Below are 20852 nucleotides of genomic sequence, written 5' to 3' on the forward strand. Positions count from 1 at the left end.
CTATAGGAATAGGCAAGCCTCTAATGCAGCCATTATCAACCTGTGGGGCGTGACACCTTTGGGGTCACATACCAGATATCCTGCATATCAGATATTTGCAGTATGATCCATAACATAGCAAAATTACAGTATGAATAGAAACAATATGATTTTATGGTTGGGCCTCACCACATGAGGAACTGCATTAAAGGGTCACAGTGTCAGGAAGGCTGAGAACCACTACAATTGCTTAGCTTCTCCCACCGCTTGCATGGACCACCATAGATCACCATGGATCACCGGAAGCCAGGAAGAGTCACACCTCACCAACTTCAACACTCCTGGAGGAACAAAGTAGATGACCCAACATCCATATTGTTCTTAGATGACTCCAGACATGAGCCTCCACCCATTAAGTTTAAGGAATGGAAAAACTTGGATTACCAAAGGAAAAGAAAGGTCCTCCTCCCAGGGAATCATGTCATCTTCTCTGGTGGGCACTCAGGTCCTGTTCTTGAGTGCAAAAGCATGTGACTTGGGGACAGTGACGGGAACACCCTGGAAGGAACACCCTGTAACTCCACTAGACATCTCAGAACAATTTCCAGTACACTATATGAAAGACTAGAACCCAGGCTTGCGAGATGTAACCTAGCTTCTGTGTCACCATACTTCACACAAGCCTGACCTATGTCCAATCCCCATGACTTGTGGTAGAAGGAGAGGACTGACCACCAAAATCTGTCCTTGGTTGGTGTAGGAGGTCCTTCTGTCTATTGCTAGCTAGGTTTATGTCAACTGACACAAGCTAAAGACATCTGAGAGGAAGGAACCTCAATTAAGCAAATGCCTTCTTAAGATCAGGCTTCAGGCAAGCCTGTAGGATATTTTCTTAATTAGTGATTGATGGGGAGACGGGGCAGCCCGTTGTGGGCTCCCATCTATAAGAAAGGGGGCTGAGTGAGCTATCGGGAGCAAGCCAGTAAGCAGGATCCCTCCATGGCCTCTGTATGAGCTGCTGCCTCCAGGTTCCTGCCCTGCTTGAGTTCCTGCCCTCACTGCTTTTGATGATGAAATGTTATATAGACCTTGAGTGAAACAAACCTTTTCCTCTCCAAGTTGCTTTTGGTTATGGTGTTTTATTACAGCAATAGTAACCCTACTTGGTTACAGGGCATACAAACAATAACACTCTTATACACGCACACACACACACACACACACACTAAACAACAGAAAAAGAAAGATATTTTTAATATACCTTTTTAAATTGTTTCAATCATGTGCCATGCCAACAGATCTCTCCAATCCCAGAGCCGTCAGGTCCTATAGAAGAAACAAACCACTCTGATGGAAACCAAAATCAACAGATGCTTAAATTCCTTATGCAAATTGGGTTAATATTTGCTTATCCTATGCACATCTTCCCCTATGTTTTAATTCATCTCTCTATGATTCATAACACCTAATATAATGAACATACTTATTATATTGTATTATCTAGGATATATTTGCCAATAAAGTCTGCACACGTTCAATACAAACTTATTTTTCCCCAGCCATCCCTTCATCTCTGGGTTGGAGCCTACATGATCATGGTGGATGAACTTTTTGCTGTGTTCTTGGATTCTGTTTGAAATTATTTTATTGAGTATTTTTGCATCTATGTTCAGAAGGGAAATTGGTCTGTAATTCTCTTTCTTTGTTGGTGTTGTATTTCAGGTGTGGGTGCTTGTTCACTCGGGTTCAATGAAGAAGTACAGAGGCGCCTCAAGGGTGATTTTAGGCTTTCCAGCTACAGGGTGGATTTGTCTCTATGAACTGAACTTCAAACTCAGCTAATTGGGCTTCTTTACTGTTCTCCAATTTACACTTTTTTTAAAGGTTTTTTGAGACAGGGTTTCTCTGTGTAGCTTTGGAGCCTGTCCTGGAACTTGCTCTGTAGACCAGGCTAGCCTGGAAATCACAGAGACGCACCTGCCTCTGCCTCCCGAGTGCTGGGATGCAGGTGCCACGACCGCCCGCTTCTTCAGTTTACATCTACAGCAAGCTGATTTCCATATCCCCACACATCCTGATGAAGTTTCCAAAGGGACAATGCCAACAAATTGAGTGGAGACGTCTTGTAAAAACCAGTTGGGATCCCAGGATTCTTATAGAATTTTAAAAACATCAGCACCAGAATCCAATAATCCTTCAATCTCAATCTCATTTAATTTATCTTTATCTTTTAATTTAGGCCTTTTGTCATTGATGACTGTTTGCCAAAATACCTTTTTTTCGGGGCTTCCAAAACTTCTCGTCGTATTTACTGGAGCTTCTTTGCCTTTTTAAATACAGGCGTAATAACAATTGAAAGATTCTATCACCAGATTCCATTTGCTTAGTCTTTTTTACACATGCCATAATTTTAATTTTCCATGGTAGTCTTCATCTGTAATTCCTGGATATATAATAAATCCTTGAGTTATTAGACAGCTTCCTCCAAAAATTATCCCTTGGGTAAGGGGACCATACACCCCAGTGGCTATCTTATAACAAGGAATTTGTGGAGACAAAGTTAGATGCCTGCCCATTGCCAATTCTAAAGCAAGGCTCCCTGAAGTAGCATGCGTTAATCTCCAGTGCTGAGCCTAGGTTTCCCCTATGGCTCTGTTGATGAGTCATTCCATTGCTGACAGGAAACTGGTAACTTGTGTTGTTTGTTCCTGGGCCCACAACTGGGCCTGTCATCCAGTTTCCTGATGGTAAAGGATTACCATGCATATCTTTCTTTCATCTACATTCATTAGTCCACATTTCCCCACATTTCCGACAAATTCCTGAGGGTTGAAGCTTTCTGTTCTGGTTGTTCTCCAAAGAGGTATCCCTTTTTGTAACAGAACAATAACAATCTTTTCTTAAATGTCCCAATTTCCCACAGTGGAAGCATCTTGCACTCTGAGATTTAAGGCCTTTCGCTATAGCTTGTCTAACTATATTAGCATCATAGTCTGTGGATCTGATATCAGCAGCAGCTGTAATCCATTCCTCTAAAGGGTCTCCCTGAGCCTTCAAGGGCCTTATGGCCTTTGACATTCCGTGTTAGCATTCTCAAAAGTCAAAGATTCAATTAAAACATTTCTAGTATCTGAATCAGCTACTACTCTATATACTGCTGAAGTTAATCTCTGCAAAAAATTAGAGTAGATTTCTCCTGCACTTTGTGTGATTTTTGTGAAAGAGATAGATCTTTTCCCTGGCTCCTCAACCTTATCCCAGGACTTTAACGCCACTAGATGACCCTGCACTATAGTGGCATTATCAAACTGTATTTATCTTTGTATATTATCATTCTGTCCCTAATATAGACTCCTAATAATTGGCCCTTTACTATATTCACCCTCTGGTCTGCTGATGCTGTTCTATAGCCTCTGGTCTGCTGATGCTGTTCCATAGCCTCTGGTCTGCTGATGCTGTTCCATAGCCTCTGGTCTGCTGATGCTGTTCCATAGCCTCTGGTCTGCTGATGCTGTTCTATGGCTGCTACTTCCTTTCTCCACCAAGTAAGCCATTATAATTGAGAACTAGCTTCTAGTATAGCTGCCATGGGGCCCTGCCAGTCTTGTGGAATAACTCTAAGTAGCCCAGTGATTTAAAACCTGTCTTACACAGGGAGAATGCATCCCATATGCCACTACAGCTCCCTTTAATCTTTTCAGATCTGTCATGACCATAGGTCTCCAATTAATCTGAACATAACCTTGAGGACGTTGATAATGTGCAGGCATTTGCTGCGTAGTGATTGGGAACATCTGAGGTGTCCTTATGACCCGAGGCAACCATTCATCAAATCCATCAACAGGTGGCGCTGTCGGTCCATAACTGAATGTTTCCCTCTCTTCTACTGGGAAGATTTCCTTTTTTATCTCCTTTCTTTCCCTTTTCTTTACTGGGAAGTTTTCTCTTTCCTTTTTTATTCCTTGTCTCAGGAGCTCTTGCATTTCTAAACGTGCAGTAAGCCTTTCGGCCTTTCTGATGTCTAAATCTGTTTCATCAAATGAAGATGGAGGAGAGTCGTCTCCAGCGTCTTGGCTTTCCTGGCCTTCACCATCCTCCAAAACAGTGCTCTTATCGCCCTGTGAAAGAACATTCTCCTCTGCTGACTGAATGTCTTTCTTTTTACTTTCCTGTTCTACATCAGATCAAGCCTTAAGTGACTCTTTCTCCCGTCTGCAATGGCTCCAGAACATTTGAAATTGAATTATTTAAAGTCCAAATGTTCAGTGGTGTGGGCTCTCCTCACAGCTCTCAACCCTTGCTTCCATCCCGTCAGTTTTAACTGGACATGAGGTGTTGCCTGAAACCAATGCAGTGCTGGTTAGTTAACCCCGAAAGCTCTCTCAGCTCTTTGTCCTTCGCTTTCCCTCCATCTCCTTTAACAGGCATTTTAATAACTGCACACACTGTTGCTCCTGAGATGGGAAGTTTCCCATGACCCTGCCAATCCTGGTGTCCTCTTACCCTGGGAGCGAACTTTCCTCCAGTCCCCAAAATGTCCGGAATCCTCTGTCCTTTCTCAGGCTTCATGTTATTTCTCAATCGAGAATTTACATTTGGCTTTGTCCCTTCGGAAAACTCTCAGGCAAGATTCACATAGAGGGCAACAAGACAAGCAAAGGTAACTGCTAACCAAAAGGTGGATTTACGGCTCGGTGCTAGCTGAACCAGACCAGGTATAGCTCAGCAGGAATTCTCCCATCAGCTGTGTCTTTATGTGGCTTGGCTATCTGGGAAACTGTGGCCTTGGACAATGAATGGACAACATGCTGTCTGCTTCTATTTTGTGGAATAATTTGAGTATTGGTATTAGCCCTTTTGAAAGTCTAGCAGAATTCTATTCTAAAGCCATCTGGCCCTGGGCTTTTTTGGTTGGGAGAATTTAATAACTAAGGTTTCTGTCACTTCGCACCTTTTTCCAGTAGTGGATTACCAAGTCCTGTTCATTCTTTGTGCATTACAAGTGTGGGCCCTGTGCTATGCTTTTTATTCTGCCTTTTGCAGTTCAATAGTCATTGCTTCTGGCAATTTCACTAGAATGAGTTCTTTTTCTGAGATAGGATGTTGGCGCTGTGTTACAGCTGCCGCTGAGGACTCACGATCCTCTTGCATCAACCTAAGTCGGAGGTTCTCAAGTGGTGGGCGGGCAACCAACCCTTTCACAACTGTCATTTATTAGATATTTATATTACAGTTTGTAACAGTAGCAAGATTACAGCTATGAAGCAGAAATAACGTATTCTATGGCTGGGGGTCAGCACAGCATAAAGAGCTGCGGTCACAGAATTAGGAAGGTTGAGAATCACTGAGCTAAGTGCTGGAATTGCAGGCCTTAGTTAGCAGCCATGGCCATCTTCCCACACTTTAGGTTTTTAAGGATAGGGTTCCATGTCCATCAGGCTGGTCTTGAACTCTTTGTAACAGGAGATGACCTTGAATTCCTGATCATTCTGTGTTGAAGGAGCTGTGGGCTGTGTTCCTGCCACCCGGCTCCCGGCCGCCTGGCTAGTTTATGCCCTGAAATAATTACACGGAAACTGTATGCATTTAAACACTGCTTGGCTCATTTCTATTAATGTGTGTAGCACCACGAGATGGTGACTTACCAGGAAGATTCTAGCCTAGTCCATCTTGGGTCAGAGCTTCATCATGTCTGACCCGGAGAGGAGCGGCATGGCGTCTGCCACACTTCCCTTTTTCCCAGCATTCTGTTCTGTCTACTCCTCCCACCTATGTTCTGACCTATCAGGCCAAGCAGTTTCTTTATTAATTAACCAATGAAATTGTGGCTACTCCTACCTCAGTTTCCCACATGCCAGAATTACAAGTTTTATGCCTGGCTGGTTTTGCAATGTATTCTTACCTAGTAATTTTTCTCTGGGATTATCTTCCCCTGGACATTCAGCTAGCTGCCTAATGTCACACAGATGAGGTTTAGGCTAAACACAACCACAACCAATCATGAAGAGGTTGTGTGTGCTTCCTCAGGACCTTGACAGAGTTAGTTGTGACAAAGTAGTTGCCATGCTTAGAATTTTAGTACCTTACCCTTTGAGAATACATCTGCTAATCCCTGCTCCATTTGACCCTCTGTACTGCAGCTGATCCCTCTGATTTCCTGGTTCTCGAACCACAGTGCCTACCCTCAACAGAGAGCAGATCGTCTCTTGTACCATGGCATTCACAGGAGGGCTGTGGGGCTGGTGATAGACATAATGCTTTCTCCAGAGTGTGGGCAGAACGGGGTCATGGGAGGGTGTCTACGGTGTGTCTTCTCTTTAAGGGAAAGTAGCCACTATTTCTGCACTTGATTCAAGCTTGTGGGGTGCTTTCCTCCCTTCTCGGGAAGGTGAGTAGTAACTACTAGCCCCTCCCAACTACAGTCATGGTGAGACCAGGCCAAGGTGCAGGAATCTCTGTGCGTGCTCGGCAACATCACAATCATGGCAGAGGCGTGGGCCTCCAGGAGCACGTGTTTGATCATTTCTACACCGATGCGGCATTCTAACGGCAGCACAAAAGCTGAGCAATAGAGTCCAGTCGGGCATGGTGGTGTATGGAGTGTACGGACGTGGACTTTGGTCCCAGAACTCAGGAGGCAGAGGCCAGAGGCCAGAGTGCGAGGCCAGCATGGGTTATATAGGGAGCACTTGTGTCAAAAGAAAAAAAATGGAGGATCTAAAACAGATCTGTGTGGGGAGTGTCCCCAAAATCCCTACAACTGGGTTAAATACGAAAGGGGAGGATTCAGGGGTAAAGTCGTGTTACTGATCTAGACGGTGACAGCCCATCCATTTTCCATTCCTGGCTTGGGCTCACTGCTACCAGCACTGTGATGGGTTGGTCTTGTAGGGAACATTTTAAATTCTTGAAAGCATGTTGGCTTGCTAATAAAAAGACCATCCATATACATATTTTCTTAGACCCCAAATAAAGATCCAAAACGGTAAAAACCACTGTTCACACAGAATTCACCCTAAATCTTTGTCCTTTATTAGTATCCAAAAGTGGCAGAGAGAGACACTCAGCTTCTAAAGAAAGTACAGAGAAGACAGCATCTGCCTCGACTATGGTCCCATGGACAGACTCTGTTCCGATCTATGTGCTGCTCCGGGAGTTACTTTTCCCAGGTCCTGCCACTTTGGGCAGCCTAGTAGCACTGGGCTGGCGTGGCATTCTCTGGATGGGTCCATCACGGCTTCCACGTTCTGCCACTATGGGTACACTACCAAGAGTGGGGCCACCTCTGTTTCTTCCTAGAAAGAGAGTGAACACAACAATTAGGATGGGCAGACTCCAGCTGCAGCACTCACCAGTTGGTTTCCTGGAGGATGTGCTCATCCATCTGCTGTAGCAACCTGTTCCAGCTGCACATACGTGACTGCTAATCTTGGTTGTCACCTGGAATCACCTAAAACCCAAGATGCCATGACATCGGTAAGGGATTTTCTTAACTGGATTAGCTGATGTGGGAAGACCAGCGCTAAATCTGGGCCATGCCTTCTGGTGGCAGCCCGCACGAAAGAGCAGGGAACGGGGAAGCTCTTGTCTTTCGCCTGCTGGCTCTCCTTTTCCCTGATTCATCTATTCCGTTGCTGAAGCATTCCTCTGCTAGTGTTAGAATCTACTTCTTTGGGATCCCAACATAGACTGAAGACCAGGAGCTCTGTAGGAAACCTTGGGGACTCTGGCACCAGACTGGAAATGCTACGTCAGCCAATCTTGTAAGCTGAACAATTTCTTGATCCGTGGACTTTCTGTTGGACTGTATCACAGACTTCAGCCTGTAAGTCACTCTCATAAATCCCTTTCAGATATAATAGAATATAGTATTTTAATATGTATTTTCATTCAATCAATTTTGTTCCTTTAAGGAACCCTGACTATTAAAGACTGGCACCAGGACTGGATCTAGAGAAGTAGAATTTTAAGGATGAACTTTGTAAGTATCTGTGACAGGTTTTCCAACTCACCAACAGCTACGGTTTCTGACGTCTCTTCCAGTGGCATGGAGAACTCTACAAATCCACGGTGTGTACTATTTAAGCAACTTACACATAAATGCATCTGATTACCCCGATTCGCCTATCGTAGGGAACAAGTGTAACTGCACACTAGGTGGCAGTGTCTTTATATGTAAAACTGTTGGCAGTTTGTAGGGGAAAAAAATCAGGAAAACAGTGATGCTGGCTGGTTGCCTCTAGCATCTTTGGATGAACTGACAAAGTCTAAAGGTTTCAAAGTGGGCCCTGGAAGAGAATCTTCTCTTCAGCAGCCACAGAGCTCAAGTTGTAGAAAATCAGATTGAGGCCCTAAGACTGGCTGAGTTACAAAGGAAATCCAAGTCCCAGCCTCAGAGGGCGCTGGCAGTTAAAGGGTACTGATTGGTAAGGAATGGGAACCTGGAACTTAGGATGCAGGTGTGGGAGAGTCCTACTGAGGCTGAGGACTTTGAACCATCAGAATTTGAATGGTTTCTCTCTCAACCCTTAGAGGAGGATGTGTCCCTACCACAACCTGCAGAACTTTCTTTGCCACTTTGTCTAAGGGTATTAAAAGGAAGCAGCAATGAAGACTTTCCCTAAGGCGGTGCCAGGAAGCATAATACTGATGGACTCAGGGCCCACCAACAGTTGCCTTGGTACTTAGAACCAGATTTAAAGCTAAGCAGGCTCCTAGAGGGGCCATCGAGAGTGAAATCAGTGAAGAGGTTGTGTTATACAACTAAAGAGCTTACTAAGACTCATTTTAGCAGAAAGTCTGAGAACTGTGCAGGCATGGGCTTAAGGATGGGGATAGCCGTGGAAGGAACAGAAAACTTGATCCGGCTGAGTTTACTGACATGGGACCACTGAGTGGAGAATTCAGGTTTAACACAGAAGCTCCCGCGATTTGGTTGGTTGGCTGGCATTTGTCAAAAGATGGTCCACTGAAAAGGAGCCCACTATCCCTTGGCTGAGTGTTAACGAAGGGATTTTTAGCCTCAGAGAAATCGCAGTGTTAGAGAGGGTACATGTGTAAAACCAAACTCTCCACAATGGGGAGGCCCAGAAGACATGCCCTCCAGTGATGCTAGACCACAAAACCATGAGAGGGCACCAGCACATTTAGAGAGCTCTGTTCTTGCTCTGTCCCTCGAGCCAGACCTTAGAGATGCTCACTGAATGCGTGTGATGGTTTTAACTGGGTCCTGCTGCAGGGGGAGCAGGAGACAGCCCAGATCCCAGAGTCAGGTGAGTGTGGGGATCATAATGGGCAGGACAGACACAGCGACATCCATAATGGCCTGACCTGTAGCAGGCAGCAAAGGCAGCTAATTTTATAGCTAGCCGGCTCCTATGCACCTTCGGTACTGGCTAATCAGTCAGTGTTTCCAGGAGTGAGGCCTACTGCATCCTGTTTGATTTGTAGAAGCAGGAAAATAAACAAATGGATGTAGCTACACATACTCCCAGGTCCTAAGCCAATTTCCAAACCAGACAAGTTGCAGACCTTCTAGAACTCTTGGAAGGAAGGGAAGGCCAGGCCCCTATGAGGAAGGACTTTGCTAAAACACCAGAGAGTCTTACGGTTAACCTTTCTCCCATCTTTCCCCAGAGGGACCCGAGGCCTTTTAGAAGGCCGACTCTACACTGGGGGAAAGGAAACAATCAGACTTTCTGGGATCTACTGGATCTGGGTTCAGACGTGACACTGATTCTGATTAACTCACTTCCCAGCCGGAGAAGTCTGACAGTGGGCCCGAAATCATGAATCCCTGGTCTTACCAAGGTCCCCACCCCTCCCAAACAGCTGCGGTTACAGCACCTATGAGGCAGCAGTGGCCTGGAGGGCTGGTTGGCCAGAGGCAGCACATGCTTTGACTCGGCATCCAATATATGGTATGCTTGCTCCCATAGCCAGGATTCCCGGGGCCAGAAATCTAGGGGTGGAGAGGGGAACAGTCCCACTCGCTGTCACTCCTAGTGACCATTAGGAGGCCATTTAGGAAAGGCGAATGAAGCATGCCCTTGAGAGCTGTGATGGCCCCTAAACAGACGGCAGGAGGGGCTCGGTGCCATGCACATTCACATCGGCGTCGTCATCACACCTGCTTCAATCAGGCCCCACGGGCAGGAAGTGCGCAATAGAGGTCTGAAGCCAAGTTCCCGACAGCTTCAGAGACGCTGTGATTTCCCACGTCCCTGGTGCAGCTTGCAACACTCAAGCCTCGGGCTTAGCTACGGATCGTTCTAGAATTCCTTAGAGGCTGAACCTCTGACCACTGAAATCACCCTCAGGGGAAGCTTGCCGACTCACATGTTTTTTGACTTATAGTTTGCTCATTCTTGCTTTCGTTTTACTTATTTATTAAAAAAACGAACAAACAAAATCATAGCCAGAAAGGTGAGCAGGCCCTTGGACCAGAGCTTTCATTTAAAATGGTGGCTTCTGGGCTCTAGGTACTGATAGTAACTGAAAACCTAGGGAGGACATTAGGGCTAAGTAAGGCAGGCTGGGAAGCAGGCTTGCCCAGGAGTCACATTTCCGCCCATGCGGATGGCGCATCCCAGCCTCTGCAAGTGTAGTAAGAGTTGCACTGCAGACTCTAACGCATGTCCCCTATTCGCCAAGGGTCCGGGGTCCTTCATTCTTCTCTTTGCTTTCCCCTTGCTTGGCTGAAAGCTGGGAGCATGAGGGAGGGAGTCAGTGACCTGGAGGCACGACCCGCGTTTTCCACCTTCCACAGGCTTGGAAATAATCTAGGACTGAGACTACTTCTCAATACTGACCAACTTGTTTAGGTGAAATATTATGGCAAAATCCACAGAAACTAGCCCTACCTATAGTCAAGTTCTGTGATCACCCAAATTTCCTCAACCCTCCTGTCAGCTCCATACTCTGAGCCCCTCTCTGCAGACATAGCTAGTGTGTCTTTCTTCCCTGACTCAAGGTGTGTTACAGCTATTCCATACGTAAAGTCCCCTAAGCCTTGGGTCACTCAACCTCCCCTTTGTGCTGCTTCTTTTGAACCCCAACTGGCCTCACTGCAGCCTGGTTTGGAGCAGTCTCTTACAGAAACTTCCCTGTTGCTTCTTTTGAGGCAACTCTAGCATTGGGTTCAGCTCTGAAACACCAATTCTTCTTTGGTTTTAGAGACACAAATAACAAGAGGTTCAAGGGGGAAAATAAGAGAAAGAAAAAGGAAAAGAGGAGGCAAAGGAGAAGGAAAAGGAATAGGATAGACAGAGGAGGAGGAGGAGAAATTAAATAAATTAATATTATTTTAATTAGTTCAAATTATCCAGTCTAATCTGCCCTCTATATCCTCTATGGATATGGTTTTTGCATCTATAGATTCAAAAGATTTCAGACTTAAAATGTGATTTATAAAAAGCTAAGTACAGTGATGCATGCCTATAATCTTATTTCTTCAGGAGGGTGAAGTAGAAGGCGAGCTTGGACCTAGGACTTCATGGCTAGTCTGTGGCCAGGCCTGGTAGCAGAGGGTGTAACCTTAGCTATGTCTGGAATAGGGGGACTATGGGAAGAATCACAAGGTCAAAGCCTGACAGTGACGTAGTGAATTCAAGGCTGATCTGGGTAATTTAGTGAGACCATCTCATTATAGAAATGTTTTGAAAGGGCGGGGGAGAGGGAGCTGGTGGTCAAGTTCACTATTTGTATCCTGGCATATACAAAACCCTCGGGTTGGTTCCCAGCAATGCATAAGCCAGGCCTGGTGGCACAAGACTGTAATCTTACCAGACAAAAGACAGAGGGAAGAGATTACAAGTTCAAGGTCAATCTTTTCTCAAAGCAGCTACTCCCGGCCACTTCCACCATGTTGACCAGAGTCCCCTCAGTTCTTCCCAGCAGCTCTGAGGACCTTTTCTCCTAACTCCTCTAGTACTCTGTGATTCCCCAGCCCTGAAGAACCTCTCTCTACCAGGGTCTCAAAGCTGCCACACTAGGCTGAGACTTAAGAAGGGGACCTTCAATTTCCTTCCTGTCCTCCATCCCTGCTTTACCCTTAGTCCTGCTGCAGCCTGCCTACAGGAGCTCCTCCTTCCAGCCTGACCCACCCCCTACCGACTCTACCTCTTGGGGAACAGAGGGTCTCCCTCATCCCTCCCCACCATCCTCTAAACCTTCCCTTCCAGTCCATCTCCATTTCTTTGTGACTCCCCATTGACCTGAAAAACAGCTTCCTACCAGGTACCCCTTAACCAACAAATTTGGCTGGGGCCCAGAACCATTCTCTACCAGGAACCACAGTCATCACACTTGGCTGTGACTCAAGATCCCACAAAGGCCACAACTGGCTAGGATGTAGATTGGGCAATAGCAACCAAAGAATGGAACACTCGCCCAATAAAGGCAAGACCAGATACATACACCAAGAAACACCTCAAACACTGTAAATCCAGATGCCTAAAAACACAAGCATGAACAACCAAGACAATATGCCTCTTCCAGAAACTGGCAACCCAATTGTGTTAAGCCCCGGGAAAAACAACTCAGCACAAGACAAAAATTCAAATATAGCAATTATGAATAATAAAAGATCCGAAGGAGGATATAAATAAATAATAAATAATAAAGACCACAAAAAGCAGGGCAGTGGTGGCTCACGCCTTTAATCCCAGCACTTGGGAGGCAGAGGCAGACGGATCTCTGTGAGTTCGAGGACAGGCTGATCTACAAACTGAGTTCCAGGATAGCCAGGGCTACACAGAAAAACCCTGCCTCAAAAATCAAAACATAAAAAAAAAACCATGAAAACATAGCTGAATGAAATAATAAAAACAATCCATAACATGAAAGCAGAATTTAACAAAGAAACAGAATAGCTAAAGAAAACCCAAACTGAGATAAAACTGGAATGTCAAGCAAAAACCTTAAAGGTAAGCCTCACCAACAGATTAAAAAACATGGCAAAGAGAATTTCAGGTCTTGAAGTCAAAGCAGAAGATAGTGGATAGCTCAAAGAAAATGTTAAATCAAAACACAGTCAGGCTCAAAACATTAAAAAAAAAAAATCCAGGACACTAGGAAAAGACCAAACCTACAAATAATAGGTATAAAGGAGATAAAGGAGAAGAGATTCAGTTCAAAGTCACAGAAAAAAAATATATTTTTTTTTTCAGTTTGGGTTTTTTTTTTTTTTTTTTTTTTTTTTTTTTTAGATACGCTTTTTCTATAACAGCCCTGGCTGTGCTGGAACTCACTTTGTAAACCAGGCTGGCCTCAAACTCACAGGCCTGCCTCTGCCTCCCGAGTGCTGGGATTGAAAGCATGCACCCCACTCACAGAAAACATTCTTAACAAAACCATGAATGAAAATGTCCCAATCTAAATTAGAATGTAGCCCTTGGACGCCAATCTAAATTAGGATGTAGCCCTTGGACGCCAAATGGTGAACCTTAGTGGTAAGCTGCAACCACGTTGCTATACACAGATAAATAGAAATGGGTTTATTTAAGATGTAAGAGCTAGCTAGAAATATATATAAACTAATAGGCCATGCAGTATTATAATAATTAAGTATCTGTGTGATTTTTTTCAGGTCTGGGCAGCCGGAGAAAGAACAAGCGGCCTCTAGCTACATTAGGAAGTGCCCACGGAGGAGCAAGAAACAGACAGAATACCAAATACCTAGGATTAGAAAAGAAATTCCCCATGACACATTATACACAAAATGCTAAAACTTAGACAGCAGGGTTCAGCTATTCAGAGGTCCTGCTGTGCTTGCAGCATCTTTTGGACGGATGCTAGAGGCTCAATAGCTGTCGAACTTATGGCCTGGAGCAATACCAATCTAGTCCCTACAGGAAAGCTATGGCAAATCTCAGTGGCTACCGGCTTTGTCGTTACAGGTCATCACCCCCTCCAGTGGGTCACTTCACCATTGCTGCTACTTTCTCCATCCCATATTTGGTTACAGAAAGGGTGGCTGAAAGATCTGTGTGTATGGACGCTAAGACACACACAAGCCAGAGATCTCTCTATGCAATTCCCAGTAGGAGAGGGCACATCAGCATCAAACGCAGACATGACACAGTAAAAAATGCCTGTGAAAGGAGAAAGCAGGCAGCAAGAAAACCAGAGTGAGGCATGGGGGCAGGGAGGCAGGCACGCGGCAGCTGGGCCTTAGAGCAGAGCCGGAAAGGCTGCAGGCCTGAAGAAAAGAATGGCCTCGCTTCTGCTCCTGCCAAAGAAAGGAGGGCCAGAGAGACACAGGAGGAGCAGAAAAAGGGCGGGTCAGTGAGCATGTGTGGGTCTCCAGGCCTGACAATCCCACTGGACCAGGTCAGCACGTGACCCCATTTGGGTGCCTTCCAGGTTCTTCCTGTGCTTTCAGGCAGGGGTACAGCATTGGATCTCCATCCACTTGTCCAGGAAGACAAGGTGTACTTTAGAGTGTTCCCACAACCAAAGAGAACAGATGCATCAGACAGGATGTGTAGGTGCAAGGACCTGAGATCCCTCTGTTACACTCTGGCTACCACCATCTCTTATTCACCAACCCAGACAGGACCACAAGAGCAGGGAAGCCCTTCACACCTGAGCAATGGGTGCATCTTTCTGTCAGACTTCTACTCTGTGTCCCAAGGCAGTCAGATGGCTCCAGTCCTGCAACCCAAACAATCCCCAGATGGGAGGCTTGCAGACCTGGCCTGAGATGAAGTGGGGCTAGACATGGGTGTGGGAAGGATAGATAAGGGATTGTCTGCCCTGTACTCTGAGTGCTTCCCTGAGGCTGTGTCAGGGAGATGGAGACCAAAGCCATGTTTATTCCAGTACGTGTGGAATGGAGACATGATGAAGAGGTGGGAAGGAGTCAGCCAGAAGGACCCTAGCCTGGTTGGAGCAACCCTTGATCATCAGTGTGATCCTAAAGGTGGAGCCAACTAAGGTCCCTGGAAGTTGAATTGGTCTGTAGACCGTGGTAGAAGAAACACAGACAGGCTGAGCCATTCCGAGCCAAGCCAGCCTGTGGTTCTTCACCCCTCCCCCCAACCCTGCCACCCTCCACCGGAAGTACCCGGCCCACTTCTAACCTCGGGTCTCTGATGTGGACAGAGATATGGCTACCGAGTCCTGGGGATCGCTCGCCAGCCGTTGTCCAGCACACATGGACTTCAGTATCTGGAAGACGGCCAGGGGAGCCACGTTCAGATTCAGCAAGTCCACCAGGATCCTGGGGAAACAAATGTGGTGCTTAGCGAAACCTGAGCCCCTCCGTGCATTCCAGTTCCATGTGTCGAGCCAGCTGGGCCACCGCCATGGAAAGGCGTACAGAGACCGGGAGTTTTCAGAGCAGCGGATCGGGGCCGGAGGGGTCCTGAGGCAGGCTCATCTGCAGGGAGTGTGAGCTCGAAGCCCTGACCCTTGCCTTCTCACTTGAAAACATCCGGGTCGATGACGGTGCCAGCAGCCTGTGCAAGTTCGTACAGCTCCATTTCCTCGGCTTCCAGCGCCTTCTTCCGCCGAAGCGACAACTTTTGCAGCGTCGCCGCCTCCAGGCCCGTGGCTGTGCCCAGTCCGGCACCACCACCCGCTGCCGCCATCAGCGCAGCCTGAAAAAAAGGTGAGCGTTGGGCCCAGGCCGCCAGGAGATTCCACAGCGCCTCCTGCTGGCCACCCGTTTCCATGCAGGGTCCCCGCCGGTCCCAGCCAGGCAGCTCCAGCCAGGAGGGCGGGGCGGGGGTAGGTTCGGGAGGAATCTTTTCCTAGTTGATTGTTTGACTTGTACTGAGTGCCTTGTGTACACAGGGCAGTGTCTTAGGCATGGGGATGGTACGGTGGAAAGCAGCACCCAGAACCGTGCCTGGCAAATACTGGATCTTGGTAAATGCCTGTTAGATCACGGGTATTCATGATTGCATGTAATTATCTCTTCTGCCAAGGGTCCCTAAACAGTTTTTGCTTTTAAGCAGCACACACATTCCTTCCCACTGAAATACGAAAATTTAGACTTAAGAGGGCACTGACGCCATCACTGCGCACGCGCCCTTGTGGCCAACCGCTGCTCTCCCTACACTCTGAGGCATTGGGCTGTGCGCCTGCTCCTTTCCCTGGTTGGGAGGCGGTTTTTCAGATACGCCACAGGCGTGTCTTGATGACAGCGCAGCTAGATACGCCTTTCCCTCCCATACTGTGTGGCTGATAGTGGTTTCGGGTTTTGAAGCTAGGTGAACCCACACAAAGATCAGAGACGAAGTCAGTAAGTCAGTTTGACCTGTGTGATGAGAATGGTAAATGTTTGACCCGCCACCGTGAGACAAACGTCACTGCCGTCCGTACAGGGTGGACCTGAGAAGCCAGTCTAGGAGTGCCCGCGCAGGGGGAAGGGGACCAGGAGGGGCATTTTAGATTTGTGCAGTGGCATCTGGGAGATGATTTGTCTCATAATGCTTTGGACATTTTTAAATGTCTTTTGCTTATATATTATGGTTTCCATTTATGTGTTTTCATGGGTTTTTGTGTCTGTGTTTCTGTGTGTGTAACTTGTGCTTTATCTTTGTTTTTTTCTCTGTGTTTTATTTTGGCTTTATTTTTTTCAGTGTGCCTGTTTGTTTGCTAGAGGGAGAGAAAAGTGTTGGGTTGAGTAGGTGGGGAAGTAGAGAGGATCAGGGAAGAGATGAGGGAGGAGAAACCAGGATCGGATTATAGGGTATGAAATTATATTCAGTAAAAATAGATATATGGGATGAATAGTCTCCGTTCTTAGAAAACTTTGTCCATTGCTGAGAGTTTAGAGCATCTATTCAGTACTCAGCCTGTCTTCTTTCTTCCCTGCACTGGGCACAGATATCCTGGATCTGCTGGTCCTCATTGCTTCTCACCATCTACACTTTGTGAGCCTCTGGCCAGTCACCAGGGTCCAGACCTCAGGACTAAACCCTGGGGTGGATTTGCAGTCCTGGCACTTTAGGCTGCAGACATGGCTTTCCATGTTGAATGTGGCATCTGTCACAAATGAGGATCATGGTGACAGGAAGCTGCGGGTGACTGTGAAGAGCCAGTGCTGGGCTGTGGGGAATGAGTTTGGCTCCAGGAACAGACATTACAGGATGCATGTGCATCTGGTCCAGCACCTACTTCCCAGGGCAGAACATCCAGATGCTTGCTTGCAGAATTCCATAACATTTCCTCAGGATTTGTGCAGAGCTATGGCCATGATGTACCTGTAGGTCCTGTCTCTTCATTTCTCATGGGGCTGATGGGCTTGCATGGGTGGAGGTGGTGGCAGCTCCTGGATCCAACTCCTATTGCTCAAAGCCCCCAATACTACTAACAGGAGGTGAATCCCGGTGCTGTGCAGCCCTATCCTAGCATAAGAGCTGTTATCTCTATGAGATCAGCTGTGACTGTTTGTAAGAGTGTATCTCCTCAGCCCGCAGATGGCTCTAACCCTTCATAGAAGTGAGGGCAAGGGAGGGTCATTGGACCCTCAGTTGCTCCACCTGGCCCTTTGCTTACAGTTCTGCCCTGATCATGCATGGCTTCAACTCCAGGCAATGCCAGAGCGCTAGTGCCTTAGCTGAGGTTTCTGTTACTGCAGGGAAACACCATGACCATGAAGCAAGTTGGGGAGGAAAGGGTTAATTTGGGTTACACTTCAACATCACTGTTCATCACTGAAGGAAATCAGGACCAAAACGCAAACAGGTTAGGTCCCAGAGGCAGGAACTGTTGCAGCCATGGAGGGGTACTTACTGGCTTGCTTCTGATGGTTTGCTCAGTCCTTTTTTTTTTTTTCCAATTTTTTGAGACAGGGTTTCTCTGTAGCTTTTTGGAGCCTCTGTCCTGGAACTCACTCTGTAGACCAGGCTGGCCTCAAACTCATAGAGATCCCCCTGCATCTGCCTCCCAAATGCTGGGATTAAAGGTGTGCACCACTACTGCCCAGTGAACCCTTCTTATACTTATAGTAGTACCCAGGACCATCAGTTCAGGGTGGCACCACCCACCCGGGGCTGGATCCTCCCACATTGATCACTAAATGAGAAAATATAGCTGGATCTCATGCAGGCATTCATTCCCTCCATGGAGACCCCTTCCTCTGATGACTCTAACTTGTGTCAAGTTGACACACAAAACCCAGCTGGATCGTAAAGGCTGAGGCAGGGGGATTGAGGGCTCTGGTACTAATGCACATTTACACACTCCCTCACACACATTATCAGCTCGCACGTATCACACACACGTAATCTCAACACACACATGTACATTGTATTGGCTAGTGTTTTGTCAATATGACACACGATAGAATCATTTGGGAAGAGAGAACATCAGTTGAAAAAAATGTCCCCTTCGGACTGACCAGTGGGCAAACCCGTGTTCCATTTTTTCTCTTTCTTTCCTTTTTTCTTTTCTTTCTTTTTTTTCTTTTCTTTCCTTTTTTTTTTTTTGATGGTTTATATCGAAATGCCCAGCTGACTATGGGCAGTACCAAACCTGGACAGTTGGTCCTGGATGGAATAACAGAGCAGGCTGAGCAAGCCATGGGAAACAGCCAGTAAGCAGCTCTTCTCCAAGGGCTATGAATCAGTTCCTGCCTCTGTGTTCCTGCCTTGAGTCCACCCCTGACTTCCCCAGATGATGGAGCATAACCCACAAGCTAAAGTAAACCCTTTCCTCCCCAAGTGGATTTTGGTCATGGATTTTATCACAGGGATGGAGACCTTAGCTAAGACACACATCTTTCCACATTCTTTTACACTTAGAAGTGGACACTTCTACTCCAGAATCCTCACGTATACTTACACTGTATTGTACACTCAGGATTATTCTCACACACCTGCATACTTAAGTGAACACAGTGTTAAACACAGTCTCACACAGACAGGCTTAAAGATGTAAACATGGTTGTCTGTATACACAATCACACGGTCATACCTTTACACGTTCTTCATACATCCTTGCACATACTTACATACTCTGTATTAGTTAGTTTTGTCAGCTTAATGCAAACCTAGACATTAACTGAGAAAAAGAAATCTCAATGGAGGAGCTGTCTCTGTCAGTTTGGCCTATGGCCATATCTGTGTGACATTTCTTAATTACTGCCAATGAAGGAAGACCCAATCCACTGTGGGTGGTGAGATTCTTTTTATTATTATTATTCATTTTACATTCCAACCACAGTTCTCTCTTCCACCCCTCCCTGACTCCCCCACCCCACTCCCCCATCCACTCCTCCCAAAGGGTAAGGCCTCCTGTGGGGAGTTGACCAAGCCTCCCGCCTGCATTAAGGCTGAGCACAGCATCCCACCATAGGGAATGGGCTCCAAAAAGGTATCTCGTGCACCAGGGATAGACCCTGGTCCCACTGCCAGGGGCCTCTCAATTGACCAAGCTACACAACTGTCTCCCACACGTAGAGGACCTAGTTTGGTCCCATGCAGGCTCCATAGCTGTCCGTCTAGTGTGTGAGTTCCCACGAGCTTGGTTCAGCTGTCTCTGTGGGTTTCCCAGTCATGCTCTTGACCTCCCTTGCTCTTATTATCCCTCTTCCCTCTCTTCGACTGGATTCCGGAGCTTGGCCTGGTGCTTGCCTGTGGATCTCTGCATCTGGTTCCATCAGTTACTGGATGAAGGCTCTGTGATGACAATTAGGGTAGTCACCAATATGATTACAGGAGAAGGCCAGTTCAGGCACCCTCTACACTATTGCTTGGGGTCTTAGCTGGGATCATCCTTGTAGATATTTGGGGATTTCCCTAGCACTAGGCTTCTCCTTAATTCCATAATGGCTCCCTCTGTCAAACTATCTCTTTTATTGCTCTCCCATTCAGTCCCTCCCCCAACTCCACCATCCCATTCCTTCATGTTCTCATCTCCCACCTCCCACTCCCTGTCCCCCACCCCCACTTCCAGTTTATCCAGGAGATCTCATCTAATGCTTCTTCCCAGGGAGATCCATGCATCTCTCTCAGGGTCCTCCTTGTCACCTAGCTTCTCTGGAGCTGTGGATCACAGTCCAGTTATTCTCGCTTTACATCCAGTATCCACTAAGGAGTGAGCACAAACCATGTTTGTCTTTCTGAGTCTGGGTTATTTTTTTTTCTAATTCTATCCATTTACCTACAAATTTCATGATGTCACTGTTTTTTGTTTGTTTGTTTGCTGAGTAATACTTCACTGTGTAAATGTACCATTTTTTATCCATTCTTTAATTGAGGGGCATCTCAGCTGTTTCCAGGTTCTGGCTATTATGAATAATGCTGCTATGAATATGGTATTGCTGGGCCTTAAGTTAGATTGATTCCAAATGTTCTGAGAAGTCACCGTACTGATTTCCAAAGTGGCTGTACAAGTTTGCACTCCCACCAGCAGTGAAGGAGTTTTCCTCTTACTCCACATCTGGGGAATCTGCTGAATGCTCAGAACATAATGGACCATTTTAGTTGTGTTTTGGAAGAAATGCAGACAGTGGAAGCCTGTCTTGTGAGATTTCAGAAGGGAACAAGAACTGTAGCGGGAACTGAATTAGAAACTATTGCTGTCGCTTTTTGCCTAAGAATCTGTGTGTGATGGTTCTGCTCGGGCTGAAGAGGACCTGCACTTGCCACAGAGATCAGTACCACCAAAGTGAGACCACTTGTGCTCCAGTGGACAATAAGAAAGGACTTCCAAGTTGTGCCCTGAGTGGTCCAGGCTACATAAGAGGAGAACTCAGCAATGTAACAATTATCCACATGGGCCTGGTTTTGAAGGTATGAAGTGGTCATGGAGAATACCCAAGACTTGACATTTGTAGAAGGTCAGAGTTACTCTAAAGATACCCTAAGAAGCCCCAGGTGCACCGAAGGCCCCAGAATGTTGGAGATGCCAGGACTGTG

The 20852-nt window shown here is 46.5% G+C and overlaps 1 protein-coding gene across 1 annotated transcript; it reads right to left on the bottom strand.

Annotated features, from left to right (window-relative positions):
- Positions 1-6988: 6988 nt before the first annotated feature.
- On the bottom strand, positions 6989-15628 carry Mzt2b (mitotic spindle organizing protein 2B). The gene is made up of 3 exons (XM_041678203.1): positions 15406-15628; positions 15063-15202; positions 6989-7274 (listed from the first exon to the last, which is right to left on the bottom strand). The coding sequence occupies exons 1-3, from the start codon at positions 15570-15572 to the stop codon at positions 7117-7119; spliced, it is 465 nt and encodes a 154-aa protein (XP_041534137.1). The 5' UTR covers positions 15573-15628; the 3' UTR covers positions 6989-7116.
- Positions 15629-20852: the final 5224 nt, after the last annotated feature.

The sequence above is a fragment of the Microtus oregoni genome, unplaced genomic scaffold (genome assembly GCF_018167655.1).
Source record: "Microtus oregoni isolate MIOR12 unplaced genomic scaffold, Mior012 000029F_ref0000214, whole genome shotgun sequence".
Taxonomy (NCBI): Eukaryota; Metazoa; Chordata; class Mammalia; order Rodentia; family Cricetidae; genus Microtus; species Microtus oregoni.

Coding starts and splice junctions, on each gene's coding strand:
- Mzt2b (XM_041678203.1), bottom strand. CDS start 15,572: ATGGCGGCAGCGGGTGGTGGTGCCGGACTGGGCACAGCCACGGGCCTG. Junction 15,203..15,405: donor ATCGACCCGGATGTTTTCAA/GTGAGAAGGCAA, acceptor TTGTTTCCCCAG/GATCCTGGTGGACTTGCTGA. Junction 7,275..15,062: donor GTCCACATCAGAGACCCGAG/GTTAGAAGTGGG, acceptor CTCTCTTTCTAG/GAAGAAACAGAGGTGGCCCC.